The sequence below is a fragment of the Girardinichthys multiradiatus genome, chromosome 1 (assembly GCF_021462225.1).
Source record: "Girardinichthys multiradiatus isolate DD_20200921_A chromosome 1, DD_fGirMul_XY1, whole genome shotgun sequence".
Taxonomy (NCBI): domain Eukaryota; kingdom Metazoa; phylum Chordata; class Actinopteri; order Cyprinodontiformes; family Goodeidae; genus Girardinichthys; species Girardinichthys multiradiatus.
In genome coordinates, this window is record NC_061794.1 from 19,613,930 (window position 1) to 19,629,848 (window position 15,919).

The window sequence follows — 15,919 nt, forward strand, 5'->3', positions numbered from 1 at the left end:
GTCATTCTGGGTGGTGTAGTTTTTCCTACCCATTTTCTGCGACAGATATTTTGTCAACTATACAACTACAGTCTTCAATAAAATCACTTCTTTCTCCTGGTGACAATGTTTTGCAGAAATTCTTGGCAAATATTACTCTGTTTACTCTCTCTTTTGATATGACTTGTTGATAAAACAAATATGGACAGCCTATATCACAGTTTTCCAAGTTGTGAACAGGAAACAAGCGGTAGTTTTAAACATTAGTGCTTCCATAAAATCCAGGACAGGTCAAAATTACTTGACAAAACCTAATCGGAACATCCCAATTAATTACCACAATTTTGTTTGTTTGTCTGAATTTCATCCAGTCAAATGAGCTTGTAAACAACTCAACATCATCACAAGGAAGTTTGTTTCTGTTCCATCAAACACAAAACTCACTCTCTGGTGTTTTGTATCATGTGTCATGTAAACAATTGTACACAAACAAACTAAATTAAGAATCTTGATCTAACAGTTTATGATTATTTTCTGTCTGTTTTTTACTGTTTTTTCAAAATAACAAAGAACCTGACAGTTGTCTGCCTTTTCCTATAATAAACAAAACAGCTACATGCCAGCACTTCTGACCCTTTTGTTCCTATGATGAACTAGTTAGCCACTGCTATTTCATACAGTCAGCTCAATTAAAAGTAGGCATACCAGCAGCTAGGTATGCGTGAAGCCATTACCTCCAGTTCCCATTTTTCCAGATGCAGGGTCGACACATATCCAACGCGGCAGCCGATCCACAGCACTATGATGAGATGAATAGTCCATCATCCCTGCTTTTTTCTTTCCCTCTTCACTGTACTCTCTTCCTCTTGCTGAAGCTGTTTGCTCAGCTGTTCCTCTTTCTGACCGCATTTATCCCAGATGAGAGGCGCAGCTTACCCCGTTAATCTTTGTGTGACTGTGTGTGTGTGTGTGTGTGGTGTGTGTGTGTGTGTACCCATCCAAGGCATCCTCTCATTGCCCACCCCATGACCATATTAAGACACGCCCTGATCAAAGGACACACACACACAAACACACACACACACAAACACACACATACTGCCACAGTATAGACAAACAGTATTCACGTGCCAGATATTAAGTGGAGGTCATTCAGAGAAAATCTGAGAATCATAAAATATCTATGGTTGTAGTGCAGCATGTAAAGGTTCTGTGAATCCTGCAGACAGTGATTCCTGCAGAACCCCCCCTGAAATGGGCTTTACGATACAAGTCAATGTGTTTTTCATTTCCTCGCTCAAATTTAGCATTTCTCTCTGTACCTCTATTTTTAGTGTACTTCTTACTTACTTCTGATTCTCGTTTCAATGTAGAAGGGTATATATTGTCCCTTTAAATCCTCATTATGAAATAATGAAACATATTGTGGAGTGAATACAAGACATTTCAGGGCATTCACAAATTAGACTTCTTAATAAAGAGGAAATATTCTTCCAAACTTTCTTCACGTTTTTTCAAAGGGTCTAACGTCATCTGCCTTTACACCTATAAATCTACATGTCGTCAACGATTTTTGCATGTTTTTTAGACATGCAAAATAAGTTAATTGTTGAGTACCATTACATGGTGCTCGAGCAGACCACAGCGAGGAGTTCTTGAGGAAAAAAAAAGGAGGTAGAATCTGGTTTTATAAAAACAAACTTTGGTGAGCTGATGTCAGACGACTACAGCTTCCTGGCTGACTGGCAACAGCAGTTAAGCTTGGGAGCATCTTCTCCCGCACAAGAACCATCAACCCCGGCGCCCTCCAGGGGTATGTTCTCTCCCCACTCCTCTTCTCCTTGTACACAACTGACAGCACCTCAGTGGACCCGCCTGTTAAACCCTTGAAGTTTACAGATGACACCAGTGGCGAAAAGCCTGCACACAGACAGGAAGTAGTTGGGCTGGTTCACTGGTTCGGTTAGAACAAGCTGGAGTTTAACCCACTCAAGACAGTGTAAATGATGGTTGACCTCTACAAAACACACACCCACATTGCCTCCCCTCACCATCTTCCACAACTATGTGTCTGGTGTGGATCACTTCTGGTTCCTAGGAACCACCTTTTCTCTGGACCTTAGGCAGTCCTCACACATAGACACTGTTCAGAATAAGGCACAATAGAGAGTGTACTTTCTGATGCAACTCAAGCACTACAACCTTCCACTTGTGCTGCTGGTCATTTTTTACACTGCCATTATTCAGTCTGTCCTGTGCATATCCAGGATGAGGCATGGTTTGGCTCATCAACAATGCAGGACAGGTCCAAACTACAGGGGTTGGACAATGAAACACCTGTCATTTTAGTGTGGGAGGTTTCATGGCTAAATTGGACCAGCCTGGTAGCCAGTCTTCATAGATTGCACATTGCACCAGTAAGGGCAGAGTGTGAAGGTTCAATTAGCAGGGTAAGAGCACAGTTTTGCTCAAAATATTGAAATACACACAACATTATGGGTGACATACCAGAGTTCAAAAGAGGACAAATTGTTGGTGTACATCTTGCTGGCACATCTGTGACCAAGACAGCAAGTCTTTGTGATGTATCAAGAGCCACGGTATCCAGGGTAATGTCAGCACACCACCAAGAAGGACGAACCACATCCAACAGGATTAACTGTGGACGCAAGAGGAAGCTGTCTGAAAGGGATGTTCGGGTGCTAACCCAGATTGTATCCAAAAAACATAAAACCACGGCTGCCCAAATCACGGCAGAATTAAATGTGCACCTCAACTCTCCTGTTTCCACCAGAACTGTCTGTCGGGAGCTCCACAGGGTCAATATACACGGCCAGGCTGCCATGGCCAAACCTTTGGTCACTCATGCCAATGCCAAACGTCGGTTTCAATGGTGCAAGGAGCGCAAATCTTGGGCTGTGGACAACGTGAAACATGTATTGTTCTCTGATGAGTCCACCTTTACTGTTTTCCCCACATCCGGGAGAGTTACGGTGTGGAGAAGCCCCAAAGAAGCGTACCACCCAGACTGTTGCATGCCCAGAGTGAAGCATGGGGGTGGATCAGTGATGGTTTGGGCTGCCATATCATGGCATTCCCTTGGCCCAATACTTGTGCTAGATGGGCGCGTCACTGCCAAGGACTACCGAACCATTTTTGAGGACCATGTGCATCCAATGGTTCAAACATTGTATCCTGAAAGCGGTGCCGTGTATCAGGATGACAATGCACCAATACACACAGCAAGACTGGTGAAAGATTGGTTTGATGAACATGAAAGGGAAGTTGAACATCTCCCATGGCCTGCACAGTCACCAGATCTAAATATTATTGAGCCACTTTGGGGTGTTTTGGAGGAGCGAGTCAGGAAACGTTTTCCTCCACCAGTATCACGTAGTGACCTGGCCACTATCCTGCAAGAAGAATGGCTTAAAATCCCTCTGACCGCTGTGCAGGACTTGTATATGTCATTCCCAAGATTAATTGACACTGTATTGGCCACAAAAGGAGGCCCTACACCATACTAATAAATTATTGTGGTCTAAAACCAGGTGTTTCAGTTTCATTGTCCAACCCCTGTACATAGAACAATTAGGTCTGCAGAGAGGATCATCGGTGCTGATCTTCCCTCCGTCCAGGACTTATACAGGTGTAGGGTCAGGAAAAGGGCAGCTAACATTTCTGCAGACCCCACACATGCTGCAAACGAACTGTTTAGAGTTTTACCTTTAGGTCAGTGCTACAGAGCTCAGTTTGCAAAAAACAATTATTGAGCTCTCATTGTAAGAAGGCTACACTTTTTTATACTTTAAATTATAGTTGCTCAAGATAAACTGGAAGCAGCTAAAATCTTATCAGCTTCTAGCTTTAAAAAAGAGACTGCAACTGGGAAAAATATACTCTGATTCGTCCACCTATACACTGATTACTTTATTTGTTTGGTTTTTAATCTGTGATTAAGTGATCGTACAGCATGTCAGTGGTTGGCACACAAGTCAAAAGGGTATTTATCACCTGTTCTAATGTTTTCTGAATAACGTCTGGCCTTGTGTATTTGTATATTACCTTAGGATTTATTTAGAATTGTGAAGGCTAAAAAAAAATAAATATAAATGTTTTGATGTTAATGTTGTCTCATGTAGAACAAATGTTTTATGTGCTTGGTACAAATATAGAACATGCTTCCTTTATATAAAAAAAAGTATCTTCCTTGTCTTCCGGTCCAAAGCCTATTGTCTAATGTAACAGTGGAATGACATGAGCAGATGTTGTTGTGGTTGAACCAATCCCCAGCTACCTATTTGTCTTCTGGTTTGTGTTCTGTCAGTGAGACAAAGAGTATCCATGCTCAATGGGAGAAAATGACACAATGTGTTTGATCAGGAATTTTGTCAGTAAAGACCACATTAAATGGAAAATAAATATTTTAAATTCCAGTCTATTTTAAAAGCTTTGACTACAATACTTTGTCCATGTTTCCAGAATAGCTCGATATGACATAGCACTGTCCCCCGTCTGTCTCATCTGTCTCTGTCCTATGCTCCAAGGGTTTTATCTGCATCTAAAACCTCCCCTACACTCAAAAAGAAATTCCCACCTCTTCTCCACAGCAGAGCATCTACAAAGTGAAACAAATAACCCTTCCTTTGTCTCTTAGGAGAAACTATTTACGCCTTTACTGAGATTTATGCCGCAGATGATAAAACAGAGCAGTGGGCAGCTAGAAGCTGAAATGCTGCCTTTGTTTTTTCTAAACACTGACTATTTTGCTATCCATCACTTTTGCAAATGAAGAGTGTGGCCCAGCTGCATATGTAACTCCGAGGCTATGTGCTCCCTGTCAAGAATATCTTATTCTACAACTGCTACACACACAAGCATTCAAAATTACAAATTCTTAAAAAATGAAAATAATATATTTATCCCAAAATAAAACTTTTATTCTAATATGTTTTGGAATATTCCTATCTCTGAGTTGCTTTAACGTTTGGGGAGTCCCTTTTTAATTGTTATATTTGCTTTAATTGCTTTCAATTTAAATATAACTGTTTAGAAAACCCTAGATTATGTCATTATGATGCAAAACATTACACGTAATCTACATGTAACAGTAAACCACAATTGAAAATTGGGACTCTTGCGTAGAATAGTTGTTATTCAGTGTCAAATGGAAAGAAAATGCTATATTGTTTACACATTTCTTACAAATAAAAAGCTCTCTGCAAAAAAGCTCAGTCTTGCAAATCACAAATTCTGCAATAGATTAATGTCTGGACTGACTGGGCCATTCTAACACATTAAAATGCTTTTATATAAACCCTTTTGTTGTAGCTCTGGACATGTGTTTAATGTGATTGCCCTGCTAAAAGTTGAGCCTCTCTCCCAATCTCAATGCTTTCTCCATATTTCCTCCAAGAAAGCTCTGTATTTAGCTCCAACCATCTTACCGTCAACCCTTCCCAGCTTCCCTGTTTATACAATAGAAAAGCATTCCCTTTTCATGATGCTTTACCTACTATATTTTATTGTATGACAACTACTATCCATAAGTTCCAAGAACTAATTTGAGATAGTTTAAATACGTAAATTATATGAGTTGTAGTCCCATATGAAAGAGGGAGAATCAACTATCCAATCTTTTAGGTTTCATGTTTTCTTTATGTCAAAATCTCAAAGCATTTACAAAGCAGCCAAAATCTTAAAACTGTTTCTAAGTTGAAAGACTGTTTGGAGTAAAAGGGAAAACTACCACAAGGGTCTGTGGTTTCTCAAGGAAAATCACAAAAATGAAGATGGATTTGCAATGTACTTTAGACAATAAATGACAGTAAGTTATTTAAGCACTACATATTAGATCTGCCAGGAACTATGTTTGTGACTCATCTCTGAGAGAGTAATTATGGTTAAGGTTTGTCAAAATGTTTTGAACGAGTGGAATAATTACAGAAACAAGCACCACAATTTCAGAAACTCATGTTTTGTCACAGATCAGCTATAAAGATCTCCTTTTTGGATTTTCTGGTTCTTCCAATGTGCTGCAACAAAAATTAAAGAGACAACCCAGCACATTTTTGTAACTGAACACAGAAAGATAGTTAGACATCAAGAGACAAAAATAAAAAAATAAGCAAATGATGTCAAACTGAAAGCAGTCTATCGCCATACACTGTGTTGTCTGAACATGTCTACTGAACTTCTGCTGGACCATTGATGCTCTTGTTGCTTTGCCTACATAGCACTTACTTTTGATCTACTTTAAACTGTATATTATACTGCATAACAGAGTTTTGCTGCGTTGTTCTCACATATCCTCAGCTGCTGACAACACAAATTGGATCCACACAGAATTGCACAGTCATGGGAATTAATGAAAAGAAGCCTGAACTGAACTTGTGGAACGGAAAAGATTCATCATCTTAACTGTCTAAATGAAAGATACTGAAAATCGACCTGTACAGGATCCTTGGGATGTTGTGTAGGCAATATGTAAGGAGAAGGAAAGGATGATTTTTTTTTTTATTTAAAATGAATACGGTTTTTCCTAGAAAGAAGTTAAGAATTACATCATACTCAGTTTTGCATGGGTAATTGGAGGCGCCCTGATACTGATACTGGGCCCGCTACCAGAGTCAGTTACTCGTACTTGTAAAAACAACCAGATACCTTTTTCATTTTTCATTTTCATTTTTTAAGGAAAACAATATGGCCATACGTGAAAAAGTAACGGCCCATTAAATCTAATGGTCTAGAATATTTTACCAAACATCAAGGGGCTCACCTAGATGATTTTGTGGATCTTTTTGTGCAGATATAGTTTTTGCCTTGAAACTTCTCCACTGATTAGCTTTCTGCCCAAGGTATTTCTTGTTGTTGAATCATGAAAATTGACCCTAACTGAGGCAAGTGTGGCTTGCAGAGCAAATTTAAAGTGGAAATTGGGTTTTGCACCTCTTTTAACTTCACACATCCAAAGTTAGTTAATTCCCAAAGGTGTACAACAAATTCATACAAACTTAAATTACACATACCAATCACAAGAACTATAAAAAATATTCTAAAGTAAAAAACTTAAACTGAACAACATTAATTAGTAAAATCTTTAAAAGAATATTTTTCCAAAATAAATATTAGAAAATGAAATAAAAAAAAAACATAATAAGAACCATCACAGAAACCCATAGACAAATCCGCATTCATGTCTGTAGGTAATACATTTTTAAGATAAAATACCCAGAATGCCTCTTTCTTTTCTCTGATAAAATGAATGTTTCCAACGTTTTGGTTGAACCAGTCAGCAATCACTATTACCTTCAATGCTTATTGTTCAGTCAGTCTACGTGTAAATTTGTGATTGGTTCATTTGATATATATATATATATTGTTTTTGTTTTTTTTGTATTATGCTGCTTTTCAACACAAACTGTTTGGGATTTTGTAATGAAACTCATGAAAGCCACAAGTTAATAAAGTTGGTTCCTCAGTATTTTAGTGTTAGTTTCCTGAAAGCTGGGAAATTTCAAATCAGATAAATAAATGTTTTGTTTTTACAGTAAAGATACATACAGATACCATTTTCTGTTTACAATCAACAGCAAAAGGACAGTGAACACTTCTTCCCTAGCTCAGCAAGCACAGTCTGCTCGAGATGCTCCACTGCTAATAAAGCTACGTTGAGATGCAATGACTGGCTCTCCATTTTAATGGTGACTGATGGAGGGTGCAGAGGCATTATTGTTCGCAGTCCATCAAGTTAACTTTGCACATTAGGAAGTTGAATTAGTTTCCTTGAGATTCTATCAGCAGTAATTACAAGATGAACAGAAATATAAAAGACTGTGGGGGTAGTGGGTTCAAGTGGTTTAACCCTTTGTTCTGCCTTCTGCACACAGCATATAAATGGATGCCATGAACTTTGTGTATACCATTAAAGAAAGAATAATTATATATCATGAAAAACTCTGTTAAAAAACGATGACCATACCAAGAAATGAAGAAAAATGTTTTTTATAATTTTATTACATACATGTATGCTTTGTCATTTATATCTCCACAACTTAAGCATTCTTCTTTGTCTTTTTTTCTACCTTCACTATCCCTCCATCTTTCCCTACTGTTCAATTTTCTTGTTCCTCATCTCGTCTGTCCACTGCTAGCTGCACTGCAGATTGCAGTAAGCTCAGAAAATCCTCTTCATCTCACAGCACCAATAACATCTGCACTCTGTCTGCCCCCAGTCACATTTAACAGCTCCATGTGCCCTGCAGCATTTGGGACAGCAATGGACACTGAAATGCGAGCCGCAGAATTTATACACAAACATGACACTGCAGGGCATAATGTCTGCTAAAGTATAGTTGCATTTTATCTCTTTTAGCTCTCCTGAACAAATGACAGGTAAAAATTATTTGTTTGTCAAATTTAATTTGAAAATGAGGAACTTAAACTAACAGCTAAAACTAGCTATTAGGGGTTAGAGATTTCTACCTTTGTATTATTTGTAAATATTTTTAACTAGGTTCATTTTTGCAATTAAATTATTTTCCTTTTCAGAGATAAAAGATTAGACATAGATATATTAAATTTATTTTTGAAAGAACTGCATATTTAAATGTGTAGCTAGAAGGAACATTTCTTGGCTTTTTTTAGTTTGTCAGAATTAGGCAACATCACAATAGTTTCAAAATATTGCCAACACTTTTAAATGATTGAACAGTTTACATTCAGTTATATTGCACAATTATCTAATAATTTATATAGTTACTTTGAGTCCTCATTTTTTGTTTAACTGTTTGTTCATCAGTTTGCAAACATAAACTTGACGACACATATATGACCTAAAGTTTTTGCTAATTTTGCAGTGGAGCTTAAGTTATACAAAAAAGTGTGGCAAAACCACCCATCTGTTCTCTGAGTGTTGGCAGATGCCTATACATGTAATTACCTAACTAGTAATGACATGTAATGCTACAAGAGCTACTGTAGTGGCAGAACTTGAAACCATAAATAAATGAAAGGTAAGGTAAGGTAAGGTAAGGTTATTTATATAGAGCTTTTCAGTAACGAGACACTCAAAGCGCTGTACATACAATTACAATACAATCACAAAGAAAATAAACACAGATAAAGACACAGAAAAACAAATCAAATTATACTATAATCCTTCTAAGAAATCTAAAAATCTATGAATCCTTCTGAGAAATCTAATAGTCTCATCATTCCACTGATTTCTAACTAGGGAAGCTGAGTCACTGGTACAAAACCACTTTAATCCACATTTTCAGGTACTAATAATATATTGCTTTTACTGGTATTAAGTTGAACTAAGTAATAACAGTCCATTGTAGTCTAATTAAGAAAATCATTGGTCATTGGGTCATTGGTGTAAGACCAGCTAAAGTTCAAATTACTAATAATATTTGGTTTTCGCTGGTAATCCTTCTGATAAAACTAAAAATCAATGAAAAAGTAATGAAATACTAATAATAATTGGCTTTTGCTGGTAATCCTTCTGAGAAATTTGACAATCTATGAAAAGTAATGAAATCACACATTTGGTAAAGTAAGATAGGAGGAAGAAAAATCATATTTCAGACTATTCTTAGCAGAATAGAGTCTGAAATAGTACAAAAACAACCTCAGCAGGGATAGGCAACACACACATAAGTAAAAATTTAGCAAGGGTACGGTGGAATCTTGAGGGTGCGGATATATATAAGTCTGAGTGTGTTTGCAAGAATTAGACTGTCAACACTGATAGAAGCGCCACTGTCCTTGAGAAGAGAGGTGGAAGTTTTATCAATCGGCCGCATAGTCCTATCAGCACACAGCTGGTAGGGGAGTGCTGGGAAAGAGCGTCGTGTTTATCTAACATCCAGGAGATATTTTGTCAATAGCCAGTTGGCAGAAGTTGCCAAGGCCACATTGGGGAGCCAGATTTAGAAAAACAATAAATGTTGTGGTTCAGGCAGTTGTGAATTTCCAACTACCTTAAGAGTTTTACTGGTATGTCTCAATTTCGAATCCAACTAGCCAAATTTCTGGTACTTTCTGCAGATTTCGAGCGTACAACTTCTCCTAGATTATATTCTTTAACCTCTGAGTCCTACCGCTGCATCCAGCTTGCAATTCTGCTCTCTTAACATATCAGTCTGAGTGCTGAGAGCTCTTAAGATCCCTTCAAACATCCCAGGCAGCTTTGGAGTGCTTTGAACAGCGTCCGATGTTTTACAAATCTTTCGATAAGCAAGGTAACTGCCAACTCCAAAAAGCAGAAATCCTGTTATCAAAAATCCAATTATGTACGTCCTCGACTGACATTGTTGTCAGGCACACAATCTTCCACTGCTGCCAGGAATCCATTGCGTATCCGGAGAAGAATGTCCCGTCTAGACAAGAAGGTTCCCCTTTACCCTTTCTTCTCGTCAGGAAAATTTGATCGATTGCATTGAGAGACCAGCTGACCAAATCCGTAATGAACAAATTAGGAGGATATGCGAACAGAGGCTCTAAGAAAAACATAGACAAAAAGCTGAAGCAGGGCAAAAAATGGGGGGAGGATCAAGGAGAGAGCGGAAAAGCATCTGACTCCACCGAGAGCAGAAGAGAAAAAAATGGCAGCTTTGTCCTCTAGTCAAATATTAGGAGCATTAATAATTAAATTGTGCAATAAATAAAATCACAAACATAACTATAGCTGCAAGCAGCATTGCAGGCCCTCGCAGCTCAACGCAACTCGGCCTGTGCAGCGACCGCGGGACCATGGCATCACCACCTACATGGCACCTACAAGGCTGCTGCTCAATTCCATATGTTGCAAGTAAATGGTACTGTAAGCAACATGTCATATGATGTTCGGTCATGCAGAGTTGTGGTCTGGCGAGAAGCATTCAAAATTTGGGGGAAATCCGACCTTCTAGATGAAAGCTTCACTCACTTGTTTGTGAGTGGGTGAGGCTTAAAAGATATCATCAAATGACTGTGCCAACATGTTTAGCATTGATCCGTGATGATGTATACTACATTTGAAGTGGATCCGATGATGTATGAGGAAGATAGAGCCCTTGAAATGTCCTAGGGGGCGCTGTTGATCCAAATTTCAATGTAATGCAATAGAACTGTTTGGGGGCTGACAAAGATCAAGCATATTTATTGTGGAGTGAATCGGACCATGCATGTGTAATTTAGAGGAACATGTATGGCCGTGGCATGACATCAGAATTCGCCACACCACCACAGCCACACCCTTCAGCTAAACCAGTCAGTACTGGAGACTGTCTTAGATCATCATGCTATCTGTTACTTGGGACAGTTTCACATTGATTAGGTGAGGAACAGCAAATATGGACCATCAAAAGGAAAACCTGACACTTCCTGTTCTCAGGGGACAGGGTTTTGATGATGTCAGCATCTGATCAGTGAATATTGTTCAGGGCCAGAGGCAAATCAATCTTAGAAAGTTTCAGGTCTCTGTGACTTTTCTAGTAAGAGCTATATCAATTTCATGTTTTATGGCGAGAAGTCAGTTTTTGAGGCTTGGCCACGCTCACACGCTTTCAAGTTTGATAACTTTTGATCAGTATACTGAGTGATTTTCAAGTCTCTAAGTGAAAAGCTGTAGGAGGAGTTCGATCAGATATTCGGGCTAGAAAGGGCAAAACCGTGGTCAAAATGGCAAATTCAATCCAAAATGGCCGACTTCCTGTTGGGTTTGGACCAACTCTCCAAGATACTTTTTTGTAGGTCCTGTCAAGTTACATATCTGTACCAAATTTCACAATCCTCCGTCAAAGCATGGCTTGGGGCTGATTTTTTTTTATTTTCTAGGGGGCGCTATGGACGAATTAGGACACGCCCACCAAATATGTCAGATCTCTATTGGGGACTGGACTAGGATCAATCACATTGAGTTTGGTGCAGATCAGATGATGTATGTGGAAATTGAAGCCAAACGTATGGCCATGGCTTGACGTCCAACTTCACTGCGCCACCACGGCCACGCCCTTTTTTGAAAAGTCACTGTGCTTCAAACGAAGTTAGACCCGCTAGTTATCAGGCACCTGACACAACTTGAAGCGGATTGAGTATAGACAGCCAGATTGCGACCTTTCCCAGTAAAAAAAGTGACTTCCTGTTCTCAGGGGGCGTGGCTTTGATGATGTCAGCATATAACCCCATAGGATCATCGAGAACCCGAAGGTCCTCCTTCATGCCAACTTTGGTGTGATTTGGAGTTTATTTGGGAAAATTATTGCAATTTTTCACTTTGGGCGCGAACGCCAAGTTTGTGCCCTAGCCACGCCCCCTAAACATTGCCGAAAACTCATAATTTTGATCAATTTAAATCCCCCATACCTTAACTGCATATTGACCAAATATGAAGCCGATAGCTCAAAATCCCTAGGAGGAGTTCATTAAAGTTCGAGGTGAGTAAAAGTGAAAAACAGCCAAAAATTACCCTTTAATCCAAATTGGCTGATGTCCTGTGCGTTTTAAGGCATAACCCCAAAATACTTTTTTTCTTGGTTAGAGGAGCTCTAGCAGTGTGCGAAATTTCAGATCTCTACAACTTACGGTTCGGCCTATCCCACGTTTGGGCCGTGGCTAAGAGGTTTGACCACGCCCACTGACAACAACGTTATAGAAACAAAATTTCACATGGGGGACAATTTTGGGTAAAATCGTGGGCATCTAGGGGCTTGGCAAATTCCCCAAATTGCCACGGAAAGAGGCAACGGGAAAAATAAAGAATTAAAGCTGCAAGCAGCATTGAAGGCCCTCGCACCTCAGCGCAACCTAGCCTGTGCAGTGACAGCGGAACCCTGCCATCGCTGGCTGCACGCCACCAACGAGGCTGCCGTTCAATTCCAAATGTTGCCTCTTGGTGGCGCTGTGAGCGTCATGTCATGATCTTCACTCGTGCAGAATTCTGGTCTGGCTAGAAGTATTCAAAATTTGGGGGAAATCCGACCTTCCAGATGGAAGCTGCACTCACATGTTTATTAGTGGGTGGGGCTAAAGTGATGTAATCAATTGACTGTGTCAAAATGTTCGGCATTGACCTATTACCATGTATACTACATTTCAAGTTGATCTGATGATGTATGAGGGAGATAGAGCACTTGAAGTGTCCTAGGGGGCGCTATTGATCCAAATTTAAATGTTATCCAATAGAGCTGTTTAGGGGCTGACAAAGATCAAACTTTTTCTGATTGGAGTGAATCAGACCTTCCATATGGAAGCTACACTCATTTGTTTATTAGTGGGCGTGGCAAAAATGATGTCATCAATTGACTGTGTCAACATGTCCATCATCAACTCATGATCATGTATACTATATTTCAAGTGGATCCAATGATGTATTAGGGAGATATAGCCCTTGAAGTGTCCTAGGGGGCGCTATTGATCCAAATTTCAATGTAATCCAATAGAGGTGTTTGGGGGCTGACAAAGATCAACCATATTTATTTTGGAGTGAATTGGACAAAGCATGTGTAATTTAGAGCCAAACGTATGGCCGTGGCGTGACTTCAGAATTCGCCACGCCATCATAGCCACACCCTCCAGCTAAAGCAGACAGTACTGATGACTGTCTAAGACCATCATGCTATCTGTTACTTGGGACAGTTTCACATGATTAGGTGAAGAACATCAAACATTGACTCTGTAAAGGAAAACATGACACTTCCTGTTCTCATGGAACGGGGCTTCGATGATGTCAGCATCTGATCAGTGAATATTGTTCAGGGCCAGAGGCAGATCAATCTTAGAAGGTTTCAGGTCTCTGTGACTTTCCTTGTTGGAGCTATATCAATTTCGTCTTTTATGGCGAGAAGTCATATTTTGAGGCGTGGCCTCGCCCACACGCTTTCATGTATCAAAAACTTTAGATAACTTTTGATCCCCAATCCCTTAAGAGTTTACTGTATGATTTTCAAGTCTCTAAGTGAAAAGCTGTAGGAGTTCGCTCAGAGATGCGGGCTAGAAAGGGCAAATCCGGGGTGAAAATGGCAACTTCGATCCAAAATGGCCGACTTCCTGTTGGGTTTGGATCAATGCTCCAAGAGACTTTTTTGTAGGTCTTGACAAGTTACATATGTGTACCAAATTTCACAATCCTCAGTCAAAGCATGGCTTGGGGCTGATTTTTTTTAATTTTCTAGGGGTGCTGTGGAGGAATTAGCCCACGCCCACCAAATATGTCATCAGATCTCTGTTGGGGACTGGACTAGGATCAATCACATTGAATTTGGTGCAGATCAGATGATGTATGTGGAAATTGAAGCCAAACGTATGGCCATGGCGTGACGTCCAACTTCGCTGCGAATACCTTTACAAGCCACTGTATGTGATTGCAGTTAATGTACAAGGAGAGCAGAAAAAAAGGACCACAGGCTGCTGCTGAGTTGTAGTGCCTTGCAAGAGTGTTTATCCCCTTTGAACTTTTTCCACATTTCAACTGTACAATCAAGGTTCAGTGTCAGGTAATGAACAAATAGAGCTTTAAGTGTGTAATGTAAATACAGCCATTTCCCAAATGTTTGTTACAAACATCAATGAAAAAACAGAATCATGAAGATCAAGGAACACACAAGGCTGTTAAGGAACAAGGCTATGAAGAAGTTTAAAGCAGGGTTAGGTTATAAAACAAAGCTTTGAATATTATGCAGAGCCCAGTTCAGTGCATCATCCCAAAAGGTAGTCAGATTCAGTGGGAATATGGACAGAGATAAATACAAAGGTTACAGCAGGAAAACAACCCTGAACAGCTAGGCCTACAATTGACTGGTTTAGGTCATAGCATATATATGTATCCAAATGTCCCAAGCAAAGCCAACTGAGGCTAACTGAAAATCTGTCTCAAGAATTGAAAATTGATGTTCACAGATGCTCTTCACCAAACTGAACTGAGCTTGATAATCAGAATTTAGGTATCTAGATGTGCAAAGCTGGTATAGACATACTACAAAAAGACTTTGAAAGCTATGAATGCAGGAGAAGATGATATTTACTAATTACTGACTCAGGGGGAGCTGAATACTCCACAAATGCACATTACAGTTTTCAGATTTTTATTTGTAAGGATATTTGAAAACCAAATTTCCTTTCCTTTCACCATACAGTTATCAACTACTTTGTGTTGCTCTAAAATCCCAGTAAAAATACACGGAACGTCAAGGCTGGAATATAACAAAATGTTGAAAAGACAAAGAAGCATGAATACTTTTGTAATGAAGTGTAAAAGGGCAAAACCAAGAAAACCTAAATAAGATAAGAGAAACATATGTTTCAGCTTGAACATTATAGCTCCATCTAAAAAAGTAATGTTAGAATAATATGCCTCATGGAAATGGTCGTGTAAAAGTTTTACTTGAAAGGAAACTTTCTTTCAAGTGGCCATGGGCAAAATAATTAAGCACATTTAGGCCAAGTTCAGATGACAGACAGCAATCATATTAGGTTCATGTGGCTAGTGAAAAGGACCCGTATAGCAAAAAATGACAAAGCACTCACCACATCCTTAATGATTGCAATGTCTTTGAAGTCACAGATGGTCAAACAGTCCTGGGATTGTTGACCTTGGCATTGTTTATTCGAGCCACAACCCTCAGAGACGACCGCTGAAGGTAGTTGCTGGAGAGTCTACCTCAGTCTCCATGGAGACAGGAGACGTTTGACTCTGAACTTTCCAGACTTATTACCAGATGAGGAAAAGCTTGCTGCCTTGCTCTGTTTGCCTCCTTTCAACTTGTGGATTCACTGCAAATCGAAGAGATGCTCAGAGAAAAAAAAATGGAGGAAGAATATGAGAATATTAACGTTGGCTGACTGAAACTGCTGGTCAGAGATCAACTAGGGAAAAGAAGAGCAAAGGAGACTAAAGTGCAAAGAAAAATGACAGTGTAGAGGGATAAAAGGAAGGAAGCAGAAAGGTTAACAGAAA

General features: G+C 39.4%; 1 protein-coding gene across 11 annotated transcripts in view; it reads right to left on the reverse strand.

The window, feature by feature from the left end:
• Positions 1-15,919, reverse strand: part of kazna (kazrin, periplakin interacting protein a) — a 275,819-nt gene that overhangs the window by 137,447 nt on the left and 122,453 nt on the right. Inside the window, exon 1 of one of the 11 annotated variants that reach the window (XM_047365327.1) lies at positions 15,490-15,874. The exons of 9 other annotated variants lie outside the window; for them this stretch is intronic. Coding sequence is in view for 1 of the 2 variants with exons in the window: in XM_047365318.1 (XP_047221274.1) it covers positions 714-804 (91 nt within the window). In the remaining variant the exon portion in view is untranslated. Of the gene's footprint in view, positions 1-713; positions 880-15,489; positions 15,875-15,919 lie in introns of those variants that run through there. One more of the 11 variants, XM_047365318.1, reaches the window with a different exon arrangement.